The sequence below is a fragment of the Gossypium hirsutum genome, chromosome A07 (genome assembly GCF_007990345.1).
Source record: "Gossypium hirsutum isolate 1008001.06 chromosome A07, Gossypium_hirsutum_v2.1, whole genome shotgun sequence".
Lineage (NCBI taxonomy): Eukaryota > Viridiplantae > Streptophyta > Magnoliopsida > Malvales > Malvaceae > Gossypium > Gossypium hirsutum.
The window spans coordinates 83,666,086-83,684,067 of NC_053430.1; the positions used below are offsets into that span (position 1 = coordinate 83,666,086).

At 34.7% G+C, this 17,982-nt stretch overlaps 2 protein-coding genes across 2 annotated transcripts; one reads left to right on the plus strand and one right to left on the minus strand.

The window, feature by feature from the left end:
- Positions 1-8,553: 8,553 nt before the first annotated feature.
- On the plus strand, positions 8,554-11,293 carry LOC107956405 (uncharacterized). Its single transcript, XM_016892087.2, has 5 exons — positions 8,554-8,910; positions 9,104-9,217; positions 9,377-9,940; positions 10,049-10,340; positions 10,428-11,293. The coding sequence occupies exons 1-5, from the start codon at positions 8,554-8,556 to the stop codon at positions 11,291-11,293; spliced, it is 2,193 nt and encodes a 730-aa protein (XP_016747576.2).
- Positions 11,294-12,149: 856 nt separating this feature from the next.
- On the minus strand, positions 12,150-13,094 carry LOC121203738 (protein MAINTENANCE OF MERISTEMS-like). Its single transcript, XM_041074185.1, has 3 exons — positions 12,604-13,094; positions 12,429-12,510; positions 12,150-12,335 (listed from the first exon to the last, which is right to left on the minus strand). Exons 1-3 carry the CDS (start codon positions 13,092-13,094, stop codon positions 12,150-12,152), a joined length of 759 nt encoding a protein of 252 aa, XP_040930119.1.
- Positions 13,095-17,982: the final 4,888 nt, after the last annotated feature.

The following is a 17,982-nucleotide window of genomic DNA, read 5'->3' on the forward strand; positions in this document are numbered from 1 at the left end:
ATGGCCCTGACATAGTTAAAAGAATTGAAAGCTCAGTTGCAAGAATTGACAGATATAGGTTTTTCTAAACCGAGTTTTTCTCCCTAGGGTGTGCCAGTTTTGTTCGTGAAAAAGAAAGACGGAACTATGAGAATGTGTATTGATTATCGACAACTCAATAAAGTGACGACCAAGAACAAATATCCACTGCCCTGAATTGATGATTTCTTTGATTAGTTGAAAGGAGCTACTATGTTTTCAAAGATAGATCTGAGATTGGGATACTATCAGTTCAGAGTAAAGGATTTAGACATTCTGAAAACTACTTTTCGAACGAGGTACGAACATTATGAGTTTTTGGTTATGCCCTTCGGATTAACAAATGCACTTGCTGTGTTTATGGATTTGATGAACAGAATTTTCAGACCGTATTTAGATCAATTTGTTGTTGTATTCATTGATGGAATTTTGATTTATTCGCGTAATGAAACTGAACATGCCGAGCATCTAAGAATAGTACTTCAATTTGGTAGAAAAGGCAAGCTGAGTCCGAGGTTCATCGGGCCATATGAGTTACCGAGCGTATCAAGTAGGTTTCTTATAGATTGTTGTTACCACCAGAGTTAGAAAAAATTCATAATTTATTTCATGTATCAATGTTACGAAGATACAGATCAGATCCTTCGCACGTCATTTCCCCGATTGAGCTTGAAATTCAACCAGATATATCTTATGATGAAGAACTGATACAGGTTTTAGCTCGTGAGATCAAAGAGTTGAGAAATAAAAGAATAGCGGTAGTAAAAGTATTGTGGCATCAACACGGGGTTGAAGAAGCTACATGGGAACCCGAGGATGCTATGAGAAAGCAATATCCAAACCTATTCACTGGTAAGATTTTTGGGGACAAAAATCCCTAAAGGGGAGAGTTGTAACAGCCCGATTTAGATCCTAGTCAGAATAGTAGTTTCGAGACCACAAACTCGAGTTAGAAAAATATTTTTAATATTAATTGTCGTGCTTATAATATGTGAATTGACATATGTGAAAGTTTCCTGCAAAAATTTGATTGTTTGTGTGCTTAATTTGATAAAGGGCTTAATCGCGTAAAATACAAAAGTTGCATTCTAATTGATAAAGGCACTAATTAGCTATACAAATGAAATGTGGAGCACTTGCATGGAAATTTGACCATTTGAATGGTAAGTGACAATTATGGATATGTTAGGTGAATTTTAATGATTTATAACTAAAGGCTAAAATGGTAAATCATGAAATAAATATAGTAAATTAAAGAAAACAAAAGAAAGTGCATGCAAATTACATTGTTTCAGCCGAATGTTGAAGAATTAGAAACCATTTTTGGTTCTTTAACGTTCGACTAATGCATGTTTAATTGGTAAGTGTTTCCTAACTCAATTTTTGATGATTTTTATGATTTTGAGATCGTTGCTTTGTGTTTTATAAAGCCCATGCTTTAATTTAAGAAATTGATGGAAATTTTGAAATATGCCATTGATGCTTTAGTGAGCTTTGTGATAATTGATGTTATATGAAAGCTTGATGATAAATAAGCATGTTTTGTCATTGGATTTTTGATGAATTTGAGTAATTTGGATTAAATTATGAAAATGAGATTTTGAGGGATTAAAATAAAAAATAATCAAACATGTGGACTTATATGGACTATATGAGTATTCGGCCAAGCATGGGAAGTATGAAATTTTCTGTATTTTGTGGTTTTGTGAAATAGGGACTTAAATGCTAAAATGTGAAAATATGAGGGCTAAATTGTAAAATGCCCTAAATATGTGTATGTGGATTGAATTGAATGATTTGTTGAATAAAAGAGTTAATTTTGAATATACGGATCAAGAAAAGAGGAATTCGAAATTAAACCGAGGGAAGTCGAAGGTTATTGAGTAATTGACTTGTCTTGCCATTTTCAAGCTCGAGGTAAGTTAGTATGTTGTAAGAGCATTATTTCTTTATATAATTAATTTTTTGAGAATGGTTATTTTGTATAGTTGTGGTTACTATATTGGATGGTATATCTAATGTGAAAACGACACTTAGTGTGAGAAACTTCCAGAAATGGCACTTAGTATGTGAGACATCCAGGATGGCACTTAGTGTGTGATACATCCATGAAGGCACTAAGTGTGCGAAAATTCGAGAACAACACTTTGGGTGTAAGTCATTAATTATGCAACGACAAATTCTGGGTATGTACAAGTTTAAGAATAAGCTGGTGAAAGGTTTGTTAAAAATCCCAGATGATATGTATATTATAGAAACTGTTAATGTATATTATGTATTGATGTGTTTTCTATCATACTAGCTTACTAAGCTTTAAAAGCTTACTTTGTGTGCTCCCTCTATGTTTGATAGATATTTAAAGCTAGCTCAGACTTGGGGATCGTCAAGGAACGTCATCACACTATTGAACGTCTATTTTGGTATCATTTTGAGAGTTGTTTATATGGTATATGTCATGTATTGGTTGGTATCATTTTGGTATGTTTTCTGATATGAATATTAGCCATGAGACTTGGCTTGTAAATATTGGTATGTATGGCCTCTTATGTTGGCCTAAATGATATGTTTGATGGGTAATTCATATGATGCATGTATATTGCTTATGTGATGGATTAGTTATGAAATGTTGAAATGGCTAGTTTTGTGGTATAAGGTAATAGAGAAAGTGATAAGTTTATTTATTTGAAATTTATGAAAGTTGTGATGATTTTAGTACATTGTTTAGATATGAATTGGTTGCCTATTGATGTATTGAATTGGTTTAAAATGTTGTGTTTAGGTATACTTGATTAGGGGTGAGAAGTGTGGCTTAAGCAAAGCCTAACTTCACTCCACACGGCCGAGCACATGGGCGTGTGGCTTAACTATGTGTGAGACATGGCCTTGGTACACGGCCGTGTGACCCCTGGGGTACCCTTTCAAATTAAGGGAGTATACCCTACAGTTTTGACACGGCTTAGACACACGGGCATGTCTACTAGCCGTGTGAGGCACACGGGCGTGTGGCCGACTGTGTGGCCAAGTCAATAACCCCCTTAGTTTTCACACGACTAGGCACACAGACGTGTGACCTGGCCATGTGGGAAAGTCAGTATGTATGTCCTGTATCCATAGGCCTAAGACACGGGCGTGTCTGGTGGCCGTGTGACATATGCAGGTGGGAAAAATTTTCTAGATTTCTAAAGTTTTCGAATGTTGTCGGTTTAGTCCCAAACCCCTTTTAAGTATGTTTTAAGGCTTAACATGGCCTTATAAGGGACAATGTATTTGTGATTGAATGGAATTTGATTATGAATGCATATATGTATGGATGTGTGTGTGAATGTTGTGTATGGTTCAGCAATGCCTCTTAGCCATATTCTGATGATGAATACGGGTTAAGGGTGTTACACACTTCTAGAGGATTGTGGTATTGCATTGCCTACTATCACAAGATATTGTAACAATAAAAATGTCATAAATATGTTGAAGAGTCCTATGCAATATTCTAGGACCAAGCACATCAATAGAAGCCACCATTTTATCATAGAATTGGTGGAAAATGGGTCAATTAAGATGAAGTATGAGACAACATAGAATCAATTAGATGATTTATTTACTAAAGCCTTGCATGCCAACAAATTTGAAAGTTTGAGAAGCTCAGTTGGTGCCTGTCGAGCATGAAGCAAGGCTTAACAAAGGTGGCATCCAAATGACCATTCCAAATGCCATATTGAAAATATTTTTGTTGATTTTTAATTTCAATTTTCTTTTGATTTTTGGAGAGAATATTTCCTAATTTTTTTCCTTTTTATTTTTTTGTAGGAAAACCACCGAGAGATTTTTTTCTTCATATTTTGGGAATGGCGTGCATTAATAGAACTGTGACCATTTCTTTCCATCTTTAAAAGTGATTCACATATGTTTAATCGCTTACTTTTGTTCCTTTACAAGATTATCAAAAGCTACTCAAAAGTATTCTTGGTACCCAAGTTGTTGAAATTTCAAAGAATCAATCATCTTCTCATTAGCTTTCCTCGAGTATTTTAGATGGTCAAAACAAAGATGAAAACATCATAGGATTTTGATACATTCTAATAAGATCAACAACAAACTATTGTTGAAGAATCAAGTGGCCACACTCAGGCCATTGTTGAAACCAATAAGGGAGTGACTACTCCTTCAAGCCCTATCTTGGCACCAAAATCCTCAACTACCTCAGGCATTTTATGTAATTGAGCCTGTTCTTATTCTTAAAGGATCCTCTACTAAAGAAACCTTTATCCTCATTGAGACCAGTATTTACAAAACCTTTAAAAAAACCCTAACATCATAGATGAACCAAAAACTAGGGTTTCCAAGCCCTCATATGAAACCTCTATTCAATCCTCTCCCAATCCTATATCTGATCAATATAGAAGGATAGTGCCATCATCTAAGCCATGTATGTCTAGAATGATGAAACTATCCCCAAAAATCCATCCTCCACACATTACGCTACCTTTGAAGCCTCTTCGAACTCAACTAAGATCATTAGGATTGATGTGTTCACAATCACTATCTCTGAACCTGATATATGAATCACTAGAGAAAGAAGCAACTAAATTTTTCGCTGAGAAAACCTTGTTTGATAAGGTTCAAGTAACAAAATGAGTGCCCACTACCTCTGCCACTCCCAGCCCAAGAGGATGAGAACATGATCAATGGTCACCAAAGAGATTGAGACCACGGCAAGAACCAAGAAAGACAAACGTAAAGCCTTTCTTGTGGCTAAACCCAACAGGAAAAGGAAGCTTTCATAGGACAGACCTACGATAATTGTTTTATAATTCAATCAATTAGAATTTATAATTGGTAGATATTTTTAGGTGATAATTTTGGATAAATTTTATAAATTATTTAATAATTAAAAATAATTTTATTTATAATTAAATAATTTAAAAAAACTTTATTTAAATTTATCACCTATAAAAATCTATCAATTATAAATTCTGATCGATTGAATTATAAAACAATTATCGTAAGTGATATCCTTCCAAAAGACAATGATCTCATGTTCAAGTTCTAATAAATGTGATTTATAAAATTTAAAAACATTAAAATTTCTAATATTTTAAAAAAAATTAATATTTTTTATTTAAAAAAATTTTTAAGGTTCTTTTTCATATAATGACATCGCATTCACATAATGTATGCCTCAATCAAAGAGTTTATGGATATGTGTATCCCAAGTGTATCCACTCTCCCATGTAAACCATGGCACAAAGAAACCCAAATCAATGAAATAACATCTATAAAGAACCGGCTGAAACTCTTTCATACAATTAGGATTTTGTAGACAACCTTTATTCTTATCGAAGAACCACAACAACTCAATTAAATCATTAATGATAATCCAAGGCAAGTCAAAATTCAGATCTAGTAAATCCAGTAGTGCCCATGATTCATGAAGTCGATGCTAATTCAGTTGGCCAAAGAATCCTATAAGTTATCTGAAAAGGAAATGACCACCACTTGACCTTTGTTAACAAACATCAGTACCATGAAGAAAACCACTCCTATAGAGAATAGCTTTCATACGTTCGACATTTAGTTTTCTTTTTGCAAGAAAAACTACATGAGGAGCTTAAGCTTTCAACAAATCTCGAAATTGTCTAATTGTATGTGGGTTTCCAAGCCCATGATAGTTCAAACTAATACAATTCATGGCTCCAAGTGGCACTGGTCACAAGGCTCATTTAATCAAAATTTGAACTAGTGACCTCTAAATATGGCTTAGAAACCTTATCCAAAAGACAATCAATTCCCATTCGAACATGATAATTCATAGTAAAATAGTGTGTTGAAGAAGTGATTGTTGAAGTGGAAATTTCAAATGGTACTACATAAAATACAATAAAAAAAAAGAAATTGTTTATGCAGTTTGGTTTACCTAAAGTTAGCTTAGTGAGAAAAATCCCTATATTTAAACCCAATGCAACAAGTGATTTAAGTTGTATCACCATTCTAGTGTAGTAGCCTCACTTTTGTATTTAAAGACTTATATCTCTCACCTCTAAGTTCTCCCCTAAGAACTTAGGTAATAAACAAAGTTTGTTTACTCTACTCAAATGCACTTTCAAAGTACGTTCCACTATGAACAGATAAATGCTCTTAATTCTCAATTATAAAACCTATACAAGTCTCTCAAATATATTAAATTTTGAGACTTGCTAACATACTAGAGATAAAAAAAAATTCTATCCATTTTTCTAAGTAATTAAAATAGCATAAATACAATATAATAATAATAACCAATATAACTTGGACTATTGGATATAAATCATTAATGTTTTCTCCAATTCAACATCCTCGATCTAAGGGATTCAGTAGTATGATCCAATCCTTAATATGTAGTTCTCAAATGGATTGATTTTTATTCATGGGCTTATTGAATTTCACATATCAGCATTGATCATAATCCAAAGATTTTGTTTAAAAAATTGCCAACTTTAAATATGGCAAGTTGTCTATAGTAGTGATAACCATAATGGTCCATTGGCACATAGACATGCACTTCAAAAATTTGCCTCAACAATCTCCTCTTTTGATAATTTTTTGGACAAAATCAAACTATGTAGAAATCTAATAAAAAAAAACTATATCTCCTGCTTAGCATAATAAGTTAATCCATTATATTTAACTTAGAACATAATTAAACAAATTACCATTAATGTTTTGTTTTGAATTTGCATCAAAAATCAAAATACTATAATCAAATCTAAGTAAGATGCGGATAAAAAAAATGTGTAAAAAGGTAAAAATGATTTAACCATTAAAAAAATAAAAAACTTCGTGAAATATAATATTCAAAAAGCTTCAAGGGAAACTATCAGAAACATCGAAAAGACAACAAAAAAAATCAACATCAACACAGTAGCAACAACATCACCTCACCCTCAGCTCCAGCTTCGGCCTTTTTATTAAACTAACGCAAAAAAATAAATAAATTATCAAAATAACCCAACTTTTTAATTAAATACAAAAATAACCCGTTTTCTACAGTAAAAAGTGATGGAGCTATATGATATGGCGCCACCACAGTGCCACGTCAGCAATGGCTATTAAAAAATTATTTTTTAGTGGAGCCATGTTGAATGGCGCCACTAGTATAAAATACCAGGGAAATACTTAAAGTTCTGAAAAAACGAGGGACTTAAAAAAAATATACCATTTTCGGGTAGAGCCATTCTAAATGGCACCACCACTTTCCTACCTGACACTTTTTTTTTCATATTTCTTTTGTTTTTTTTCATTTTATTTTCATATTTCTTTTATTTTTACTTTTTTATTTTATTTCTTAATAAATTGTCTTTTATTTTTTTACCTTTTTTTATTTTTTTTCTTATTTTATTTTGTTTATTTTTTCTTATTAACTTTAAAAAATTTGTAATGTATATTTTTAAAATTTTAATTATTATTTTTAAAAATATTTTTTTAATTTTAGATATATATTTGTGAAATTAATTTTTTATATATTTTAAAAATGTATTTTTTAAATTAATTTTTTAAAATTTTAAATATTAATTTTTAAATATTAACCATATTTTTAATAATATAAAATCATTTAAACTTTTAAAATTTGTAAATACAATTTCTTTAATTTCTTTTTACATTTTTTAACTTTTTTTTAAATTTTGAAAAGTTTGGGGGACCTTAATAATAATTTTTCAATTTTCTGGTGGAGCCATTTCAAATGGCGACACCAGTTTCTGCCACCTTTTTTTTATTTTTTTACTTTTTTTATTAAAATTTGGCTTTTTCTTAATTTTTTTCTTTTTTAGGTTTTATATTATTTCCTTATTTTATTTTATTTATTTAATTTATATTATTAATTTTAAAAAATTTGTAATGTATATTTAAAATATTTTACAATTTTTTAAAATTTTAATTATTATTTTAGAATTATTTTTTTAACTTTAGTTATATATTTGTGAAATTATTTTTTTATAAATTTTAAATATATATTTTTCAAATTAGTTTTGAAATTATTAGTTTTATAATATTTGAAATGTATGTTTAATATTTTATTAATTTTACAATTTTTTAAATTAAGATTTTTTTTATTTTTTCTTATTTTATTTTATTTGAAGTTTTATATTTTTTTTCTTTTTTTCTTTATTTATTTTTTATTAATTTTGAAAAATTTGTAATGTATATTTGAAATGTTCTATAATATATATTTTTTAAAATTTTAAATATTATTTTTAGATTATTTTTTAAAATTTTAGATATATATTTTTGAAATTATTTTTTATAAATTTTAAATGTATATTTTTTAAATTAATTTTTTTATTTTAAATATTATTTTTTAAATATTAACCATACTCTAAAAAATGGTAAAATTATTTGGCTCCACCAGGAAATGGTAAATTTGCTATAGGGCCCCCTATACTCTCAAAAATCACAGTATTTTGGTGGAGTCATTCTTTATGGCTCCACCTCTTAGTTCTCTTCTATATATAGAGTAGGTGTAGTTGTTGTGTTCAGTATGAAAGTTGAAAAAATCTGTTAAAAATGAATAATGAGGTGTTTTTGGTGTATGTTGTTTTTTATGGTGAAATTTTAGAAGGTGATATTGGCTGTGTATTTCAAGGTCGGCAAAGAGTAGGTTTGCGATTCAAAAAAAATGTGAAGCTAGCAGCAATGAAAAGGAAGATCAGTGCGAAAATAGCTATCCGTTGTGGAATGGCGATGTCCAAATTATTTTACAAGTTTCCAATCTCTACAGATCCATTCAAATTTTGTGAGATGCAGCTATTAGATGATGATGATTTGGGCACTATGATGGAAATATGGTGGTCGACTGGGAGTGAGAATCCCCAACCAGTTGAATTATTTGTTAAATTAGCAGACTTAGAGCCTGTTGAGAATGTTAGTCCAATAAGTCAACATCGCGAATTTGACTTTGATGTTAAGTTAGATGGAAAGACCAATTAGAATGCGGTGGAACATCGCAGATACCCGAAATTCCTAATTATGGTGGGAGTTCATACAACAACCCTACCATCGGTCCCCGTCTACATATACATCCCGAGGTGATAATAAGCATAGAGGCAAATGTCAGAGAAATGACAATACTGGTGAAGATTTTTATCAAGACGTTGAAGATTTTAGTGACCCCGATGTTGATGAGGTTCCGGACGATGTCGATGATGAAGGCCCGGAGGAGGTTGAAGATGTTCACGGCCCTTCATTCAGAAATCCGAGTCGTGGCATCATTTTATGAAACGAACCTGGGGGCGACATGTTGAACGTAGATCCAGATGCAGCGCATGTATCCGAGTTCCCTGAATACCCCAATATAATAACTGCTCATAGATTGGCATCAAATTCATAGTTGGAGGAGTTGTTCGTTGGCCAACAGTTCGAGAATAAGGCAGATTATGTGTTTGCTATCAAACAATATAGCATGAAGTTGTCGATTGATTACAAGGTTGTCAAATCTACACCGACATTATATGTTGGGGAATGTTGGAGAGCCGACGATGGGTGTGGTTGGCGAGTTCGTGCTGCATTTATACAGAGGACTCAACAGTGGCAAATACAAAAATTAGAAGGGCGTCACACATGTACTGTCGCACGTATGTCTCAAGACCACCGAAAATTGGGTGCCAAAAGTATTTGCAACTGTATCATGCCACTAGTGAAAGATATCCCAATCATTCTTGTGTCGGCATTGATTATAGACATGCAAACTCGATTTCAGTACAGAGTGTCATACAGGAAAGCGTGGTGGGCGAAACAAATGGCCATGCAACAATTGTACGGCGACTGGGATGAGTCATACAATGAACTTCAGAGTTGGATTTCAGCAATGGTGGAGTACGTCCCAGGAACTGTTGTGGACTTGCAAACGTTGTATTATAGAGGCCCTAATGGACAATTGGAACTTGGAAAAAGAGTTTTTTATCGACTGTTCTGGACTTTCGATCCATGTGTTAAGGCCTTTTCTCACTGCAAACCACTAGTACAAGTTGATGGAACATGACTTTATGGAAAATACACGCAGATACTTCTGATTGCGGTTGCACAAGATGGTAATGGAAATGTACTACCAATTGTTTTTGCCATCGTAGAGTCTGAGAACTCTGAATCATGGGCATATTTCATTCGAAACTTACGAATACATGTTGTCAAGCAAGACAACATTTGCATTATATCCGATAGATCGAAGGGTCTTGTTGCTGCAATTCGACAATCGGAGGTTCCGTGGAGGTCTGTCTATTGTATTCGTCACATTGCTGTCAACTTCCATAATGAGTATAAGAACAGAGACTGGCGCAAACGAATTGTGAACATAGGTAAAAATATTGTATTTAAATTTGTATTTGTAATTATTTCAAGTTTATTTCCTAATTTTACCGTATTTTATCGAAATACATACATAGGATATGAGCTGGAAGCACATCGATTCAGACATAAGTTGGCAAGGTTAGAGACTGATATGGCGGGGTCCAAACCTTCTCTCAGACAGTGGTTGGGTAGCATGGAGCCGTGGCAATGGGCTCAGTGTTTTGACGAGGGGTACCGTTATGGTCATATGACAACTAACCTTGTTGAGGCCGTTAACTCCGTCTTAAGGCGTACGCGTCACTTGCCAATTTCAGCTATTTTTTCAGCCACATTTTACAGGTTAGCAACCTTAATGCCAAAAATGGGGTTGAAACAAGCAAAACAGTTAGAGGCAGGACACGTGTACGTCGAAAAAATCAAAGATGCCATGAAAGATAACACTCAAAGGGCTAGGTTGATGAATGTAGAACTATATTCTCGAAATTTGAAAATTTTTCAAGTGACAGAGTATATCAGTCGTCGGTCAGGGATCTCGCCACGGTCTTATGGAGTTGATCTCCGAAACAGGCGGTGTGAGTGCGGGATGTTCCAAACACTACGGTACCCATGTGCGCATGTGGTTGCAGCTTGTGCTATCTATAGTTTGAATGTCGAACAATATATCGACGATGTGTACACACTTGAACGTACGTTGCATATTTGGGGTAACGAGTTCCCCGTATTAAGGGATATGTCGACATGGGAAGTGCAATCGCCTGCATTCGAGATGTTGCCAAATCGATCACTACGTAGGAGAGTCAAAGGTAGACCGACAACAATGAGGATTCGAAATGACATGGATATAAGAGAAGAAGTCGATCCAAAGCGTTGCACCATATGTAGAACAGTTGGCCACAATCGGAGCAAATGTCCCCATGGAAATGTCTACACTGGCCAATCTTCACGATCTGAAAGAAATTAAATGTTGTACCTGAGGTCTGTCTATTTTATGATCTTTTACAAATAAAGTTTGTATTATTTAGTGTTAAAATTATATTTAAAATTAATAGTTGCAACTTTTAATACTTTAAAAGATATTATAACAAATTAAATAAAAAAAGACTACTATATATAAGTTGTGAAACCTTAAACCAATACAACAAACATGACATAATACTTGAAATTTACATAACTTAAAATTGGAAAGAACCAGGAGTGGTATCATCTCTCGGGGTATAACGGTTTACGGGCCTTCGTTGACGGGGTGGACGTTCAGGTGTATTGTACACATCTGATGGATTGGCAACTGGGTCGATCGTTGCCTGAGGCAGGGTGGAGTACATATTATTACGAAACATATCAAATGATGTCGGTGATTGCTCTAGGTGAAATGGACTCGAACCGCCTATATCCGGGTGATATGAACTTGAACCACTCATGTCCGGGTTATATGAACTCAAACCACCTATGTCCGGGTTATATGAACTGCTCTGGGACTCATCACAAAAAGCGTCAACCCATTGGTCTGATGTGTTGAAAACTTGGTCCTCCGAGTCGGGCTCCACCATATGTTGATCGTCTACCCCCTCCGTAGGTTGATTTCCACGTCTGTAGCCATAATCTGGTACTGTCATAAGTTGTCCACCATATAAATAAACGCGCCATTGATTCATGTACCACTGGATATATTCAGTCGAGGGACTGAAGTCAAACATGCAGGAGTGCATCTCAGGCCGCCTATCGTACCGGGTATTCCATGGTGCTACATAACATTGATGTTCCACGCTCCAATCTAATGTATGTCTCCCCTGCATGGTCTTACCGTGGACATCAGCAAACTATTGTGGCTCGACTGGCACAAATTGTTTACACCCAAATTGTCGCATAACTCGATCACCATTGTACCACTCAACTGTTGAGAAGTTGAGCACCGGCGTGTTAATGCACCACATATGAGATTCAGCGTGAACCCTCTGAGGAATAAGGGTTGCAATGTTTACTGCAGAATACGGCATCCACAAGAACTGCACAATATAACATAATGAGTCAATTCACATCACAGACTATAAGTGGATAAGTTAAATAAACGTTACTTAAACTATATTAATATATATTACTTTCTCTCCAGCGTACGCCTCTATCATTTGACGATAAATGATTAATGTCTGGCTCGCACCAATTCCCGGAGACGTCGCCCATCTGAAATCGAAACAAACACGTTGGCAGTTAAACTTTGAAAAATATTATCCACACTTATGAGTCGTTAAATGTTAAGTATAATTTTGTTTTTACCTATTTATAAGTGGCCACAAATATGGTTGGTGCCTAACAGCCGCTAGAAACGGCATCTTGTATAGAGCCCAAGACTGCAATAGACCCAGACAACCGGCCATATTACTAACCCCATGTTTTGTTGCACGGCAGAGCTCATAGTATAATGCAGCCAACACTGCAAATCCCCAGCTGTAACTACCGGCACGAGAAAAATCCTCCAATAGAGGCAAGTACTTTAAGTGGACTCTATTAGATGTGTTGTTCGGCAGAAGTACCCCCCTAATCAGCTGCATAATATAGGCTCGAGCAGCATACATCACCTCCTGCTCAGTGGCAGTGCTCGATAACTGCTTAAAATTTTCTCTCAACCATGCTAATGTCAAGCATGTGAAATTCTGTTCCCCATCACGAGGGGACCATCCAAGCAATCTTTGGCATACTACAGAAGGTTCCAACACTTTGCTTCGACCCGTGACCACAGCACCGTCAACTCGTAACCCAAGTTGCATAGCGACGTCTTCTAATGTGATAGTGCACTCCCCGCACAGCATAATGAAGGTGTGGGTCTCCGTAAACCACCGCTCAACCAAGGCGGATAGTAAGTTTGGCCTTAATTCAAACCTCCGGATCAATGCGACGTCCACCAGAATTTTGGTTTACATAACTGCTCCCATCTGCTCCAATATATGCCCTTTGCAGATTTGTTACTAGTCCACCAGAATTTGTTCATCATGCCTTCAAGATTTCGACATAAAAACTTCGGAAAAAGAAAACATTACATAACATAGAGCGGTATAGCCTGCAAAACCGACTTAACGAAAACCTCCTTTCCTCCTATTGACAAATAGCGCAACCTCCACGCTTCAACTCGTTTTCTAAATCGGTCAGCAAAGTTAGCAAAAGCCCATATTTTTTTCTGACCCACCATCATGGGAAAACATAAGTGTTTCTCAAGGTTAGAAGCCTCCCGAACTCCTAACAAATTGGTTATGTCCTCTTTGACGCTAGATTCCACGTTAGCCCCAAAATAAAAAAGAGACTTGTCAAAATTCACCCGCTGCCCCGAAACCAATTCATATTCTCAAATAACATCACGAACCGCTCTAGACCTTTTACTCGTAGCATCCCCAAAAAGAATGCAATCGTCAGTAAAAAATAGGTGATTAATTGATAACCTTTCCTTACCAATTGGAGCACCTTTCATCAAACCTTTTTGCTCAGCAACCTTAATAAGAGTAGAAAAACCCTCAGCACAGATCAGAAAAAGATAAAGGCTAAGAGGATCTCCCTGTCATAAACCTCTTGAAAGAGAAAACCATGCATCACTAGCACCATTAAGGCTCATAGAGTAAGAGACAGAACAAGCGCATCTCATAATGAGTACGATCCAATCAGCATGAAAACCCAGCTGCTTCATCATCCTCACCAAAAAATTCCATTCAACACGATCATACGTTTTACTCATATCGAGTTTAAGCACAAAATTCCCTTTCTTGTCCCTCTTCTTCATTTTAAGAGAATGAAGAACCTCTTATAAGCACATTACCCGAAATAAGCCTTCCAGGGATAAAGCTCCTTAAGCTTCATTAATACAGTTTCCCAAAATTGCACTCATACGAATCACTAAGACCTTCGCGATAATTTTGTAAACAACATTACACAAGCTTATAGTTCTGAACTGTGATAGATTTTTTGGTATTAAAACGATACGTTTTATTAATTTCTCCTATTTCAGTTTCACCATTCAGAATAGATGACAATAAAGAGATGTATCTACCCCAATAAGATGCTAGTACCTTTGGAAAAATATTTGCGGGAAAAACGTCAACTCCAAGGGCTTTCGAAAGCGCCATTGACTTGACAATATTGACAATATCCTCCTAAGTGAATTGTGTTAGCAAGGCCGCATTCATACTATTAGTAACTCTTTTTTCCACTAAACTAAATGCATGCTCATCCGAACCCATATCAGAAGCCGAAAAAAGATGAATAAAATAATTCAAAGCAAGCCTTAACAATTCCTCGATCAAAGAAAAACTTCTACCATTCTCATCCTCTAACTCAGATATGCAGCCACGAAACTGACGTTGAACAGCTACCTTATGAAAGTAGCTGTGTTCTGATCTCCATTCTTCATCCAATTAACACGAACACGTTGCTCCCAAAACAGTTCTTCCTTATCAGCCTCCAAGTTAAGATCTAATTGGACATCCGTGATTTCAGCCAAAATCTCATCAGAAGGTTCTTGACTATAGAGGCAATTCAATCGTTCTTCTAAAGCCATGTGAATCTCCTTATCCTCTCTAGTTTTGGATCTGCTCCTTTGTTGCAACTGATGACCCAAAACCTCAAGTTTTCACGGCACACTTCCTGAAGAATCGGCCCACGATATTCTAATCACCTTCTCGAATGAACTTTCCAAACACCACTTGGCCTCAAAATGAAATGGTTTATCGAGTTTACCATGATTATTCCATCTCATCCGTATAGTGTCCAAAGAATGGAACAATAATCAGAAAAGGAATGACTTAAATCCTCTTTCCCATGTAAACCACCGTCCAACAAAACCCAAATTGTTAAGGCTGCAATCCTCTAAAGTCATTTGAAAGTCGTTCATTTGACGCACTGATCTAAGTCGGCCACCTTTTTTTTCAAAAGAATTTGTGATTTCGTTGAAATCACCTAGTACAACCCAAGGGACATTACAATCGCGACTTAGTTGTTGAAGCAAATTCCAAGACACATTTCTACTCCTACTGTCTGGATTCCCATAGAAACCTGTCATCCGCCAAACTTCACCACATTCATTGTCATTGACCTCGACATCAATATGAAAGGAGGAGAAGCTCTTAAGCCGCACCAACGAATTACCTTTCCACCCCAAAGATAACCTTCCTTTTGTTCCTATTGCCCCAATCTCAATTCCATTCTCAAAACCACACTTCAACCTTACCATCTACATTTTTTTTTTGCACTTAATTTTGTTTCTATAAAAAATAAAATTCGGGGATTAATGGCTCTCAACTTGTTCTTGAGCCTTTTAACAGTTCGTGGTCTCCCCAAGCCACGAACATTCCAACTTAAAATTTTCATAATGCTCGGCTGCTCTGCTCACCAGAGCTAGCCGTTAATTCAAAGGGACCTCCTACATCATTACCACCTTCTACAGTTCTCTGCCTTTTTTTCCTTCCAACGCAGCTATTGGGTCATTTTCCTCCACCAAGACCAGGTCCATAGGCCCATTGACCAACTCAGCAATATTAGAATCATCCTTGCCCCAATTACGCCAATTACTCTGCCCATTAATGAAATACTGTTGATTTGATCCCAAAGGAATTAAATAGGGATTTGATACTTGATTTCTAAAATCTCCCCCTAAATTCCGCCCAAAATCCTTCGGCTTATTAAAATTACTGCCTTGACTGAAAATTTCCATGTTATCATCACGACACTGTGACGTATCAGCTTCTCGCAACCACTTGCTCACCACTATATTCTGACGTCTCGGCACCGCACGTAGTGACAAATCCCAGCCAAAAACAATTTTTGATGGTTCAAATTTAAGACGAAAGAGATAGTAACTCTCACCATGCTCCAATTTTCCACAAATGAAACAAAACAGACTTAACTTTTCATATTTAAAACGAGCATAAACAATCATAATTTTCCCAATCTGAATTTTTTTCTTACGTTTCAACGGGACGGTTACATCCAAACGAACACGAATGCGCATATATTTTTGAATCCCCAAAGCTGGACTGGAAATATCATAATTAAGGAATTTTCCCAAAAAATCCCCAAACTGTGTTTGGCCATAGTTTCATCATCAGACCTGAAGGCAATTCATGAACTTGAACCCAAAAATCAGTAAAAATTAACGCCAAAGCTGATGGATTTTCACCATTTTAAACTTTTTGCAGGATAAGCAAATGATTATTGAAGAACCATGGCGTACCAGTAACTACCCTTTTGACATCAACATCGTTAAAAAATTGGAATAGATACCGTTTGTCTCCTAAATCCGTGATGCAAATCCCTTCAATTGGATGCCAAAGATCCGCCATAGTATTACGTAAAGAAGGAAAATGAACAAGACTATCTGTTAGACAGCGCCCCACCAAACAAAACTGATAGTTCCGATCCACCACCGCTATTTCTTCTTGGAACGCCTCCTCCTCATCATCCAACAAATTCAAGTTGGCTAACTCCTCTATGACAAACTTCAAACCGAACCTCACAACCAAGGGAAGAAGAAAGAAAAAACTGGAGTATAAAAGAAAGGACAAATCAGAATCAGAGAAAGTCAAAAAAGAAGGCAAAAGAAAAATTCGTGCCAAGAGGCAGACTCTTAAAAATACCTTTTTATGGTACGCTTAAAAACCATGATATAATTTGACCGATTAGATAGTGTATGGTTAAGGCAAAGGCTATACGGCATTTGTTGTATGTAGGAGTGGAGCATAATCGACTGACTTTTCAGAATCAATAGTAGGTTGAGATAATTGTCCAATTAAATTAACTATTTTTTCTCTATTATTATTATTTCTTTTTATTCATTATCACTATCATCTAACTTCTTTTTTTTCCCAATATATTCATTGGAACAAGTTTCGTGATTACTCCTTTGCGTTTTGGAGGCTTATTAAATGGATGGATATTGGTCATAAATTTTAAAATTACTCTATACTTTGATAATTAAGTAAGGTAAAAAAAAATTGTCATCTCATCTAATATAATTTTCTATTTTTCATTTTTTTTATTGTTAACTTTAACCCACATACTTGTATTATAAATAATTGATTAATCTGACTAATAAAACCATCAATTCTTTTTATATTGATAAATGTTGTATTTTATGAATTTTCTTGTCATTTACAAGTTGTATTCAGGGTTGAAAAAATCAAATAGGAATTAAACTGATCGAATATTATATTCTTGACTTAAAAAGATTGAATTATTTATAAAAATAAAAAAGTTTAATTAAGAAAATTCAAAAAAGGGAAAATATTAAAAATATACATTTAAAAGAAAAAAACCAAGGATGAATATGAACCACAACATATGATTAAGCTCAAAAGTTTAAAAAATCCGGTTTTTCTAATTTCGGATTTTTAATATTCTACCGGTTTTGACCAGTTCTCTAATTTATTTTATTCAATTTATATAATTAAATTACAATATTATCCAATCTGCCACGCCTAGTGTTTGCTGACCAAGGTCGTTCCACTGGCAACTTAGCATCCGAAGGAATAAAACTCGAATTCACTAGTAAATTTTTTTAAAATAAATTAAGATTTTAAGTTATTGAATTTTTAAAATTAATTGATATTTTTATAATTAGAGTTATACATAATTATTTTTAACTCTTAAATAAAAAGATAATACGTTTCAACGCAC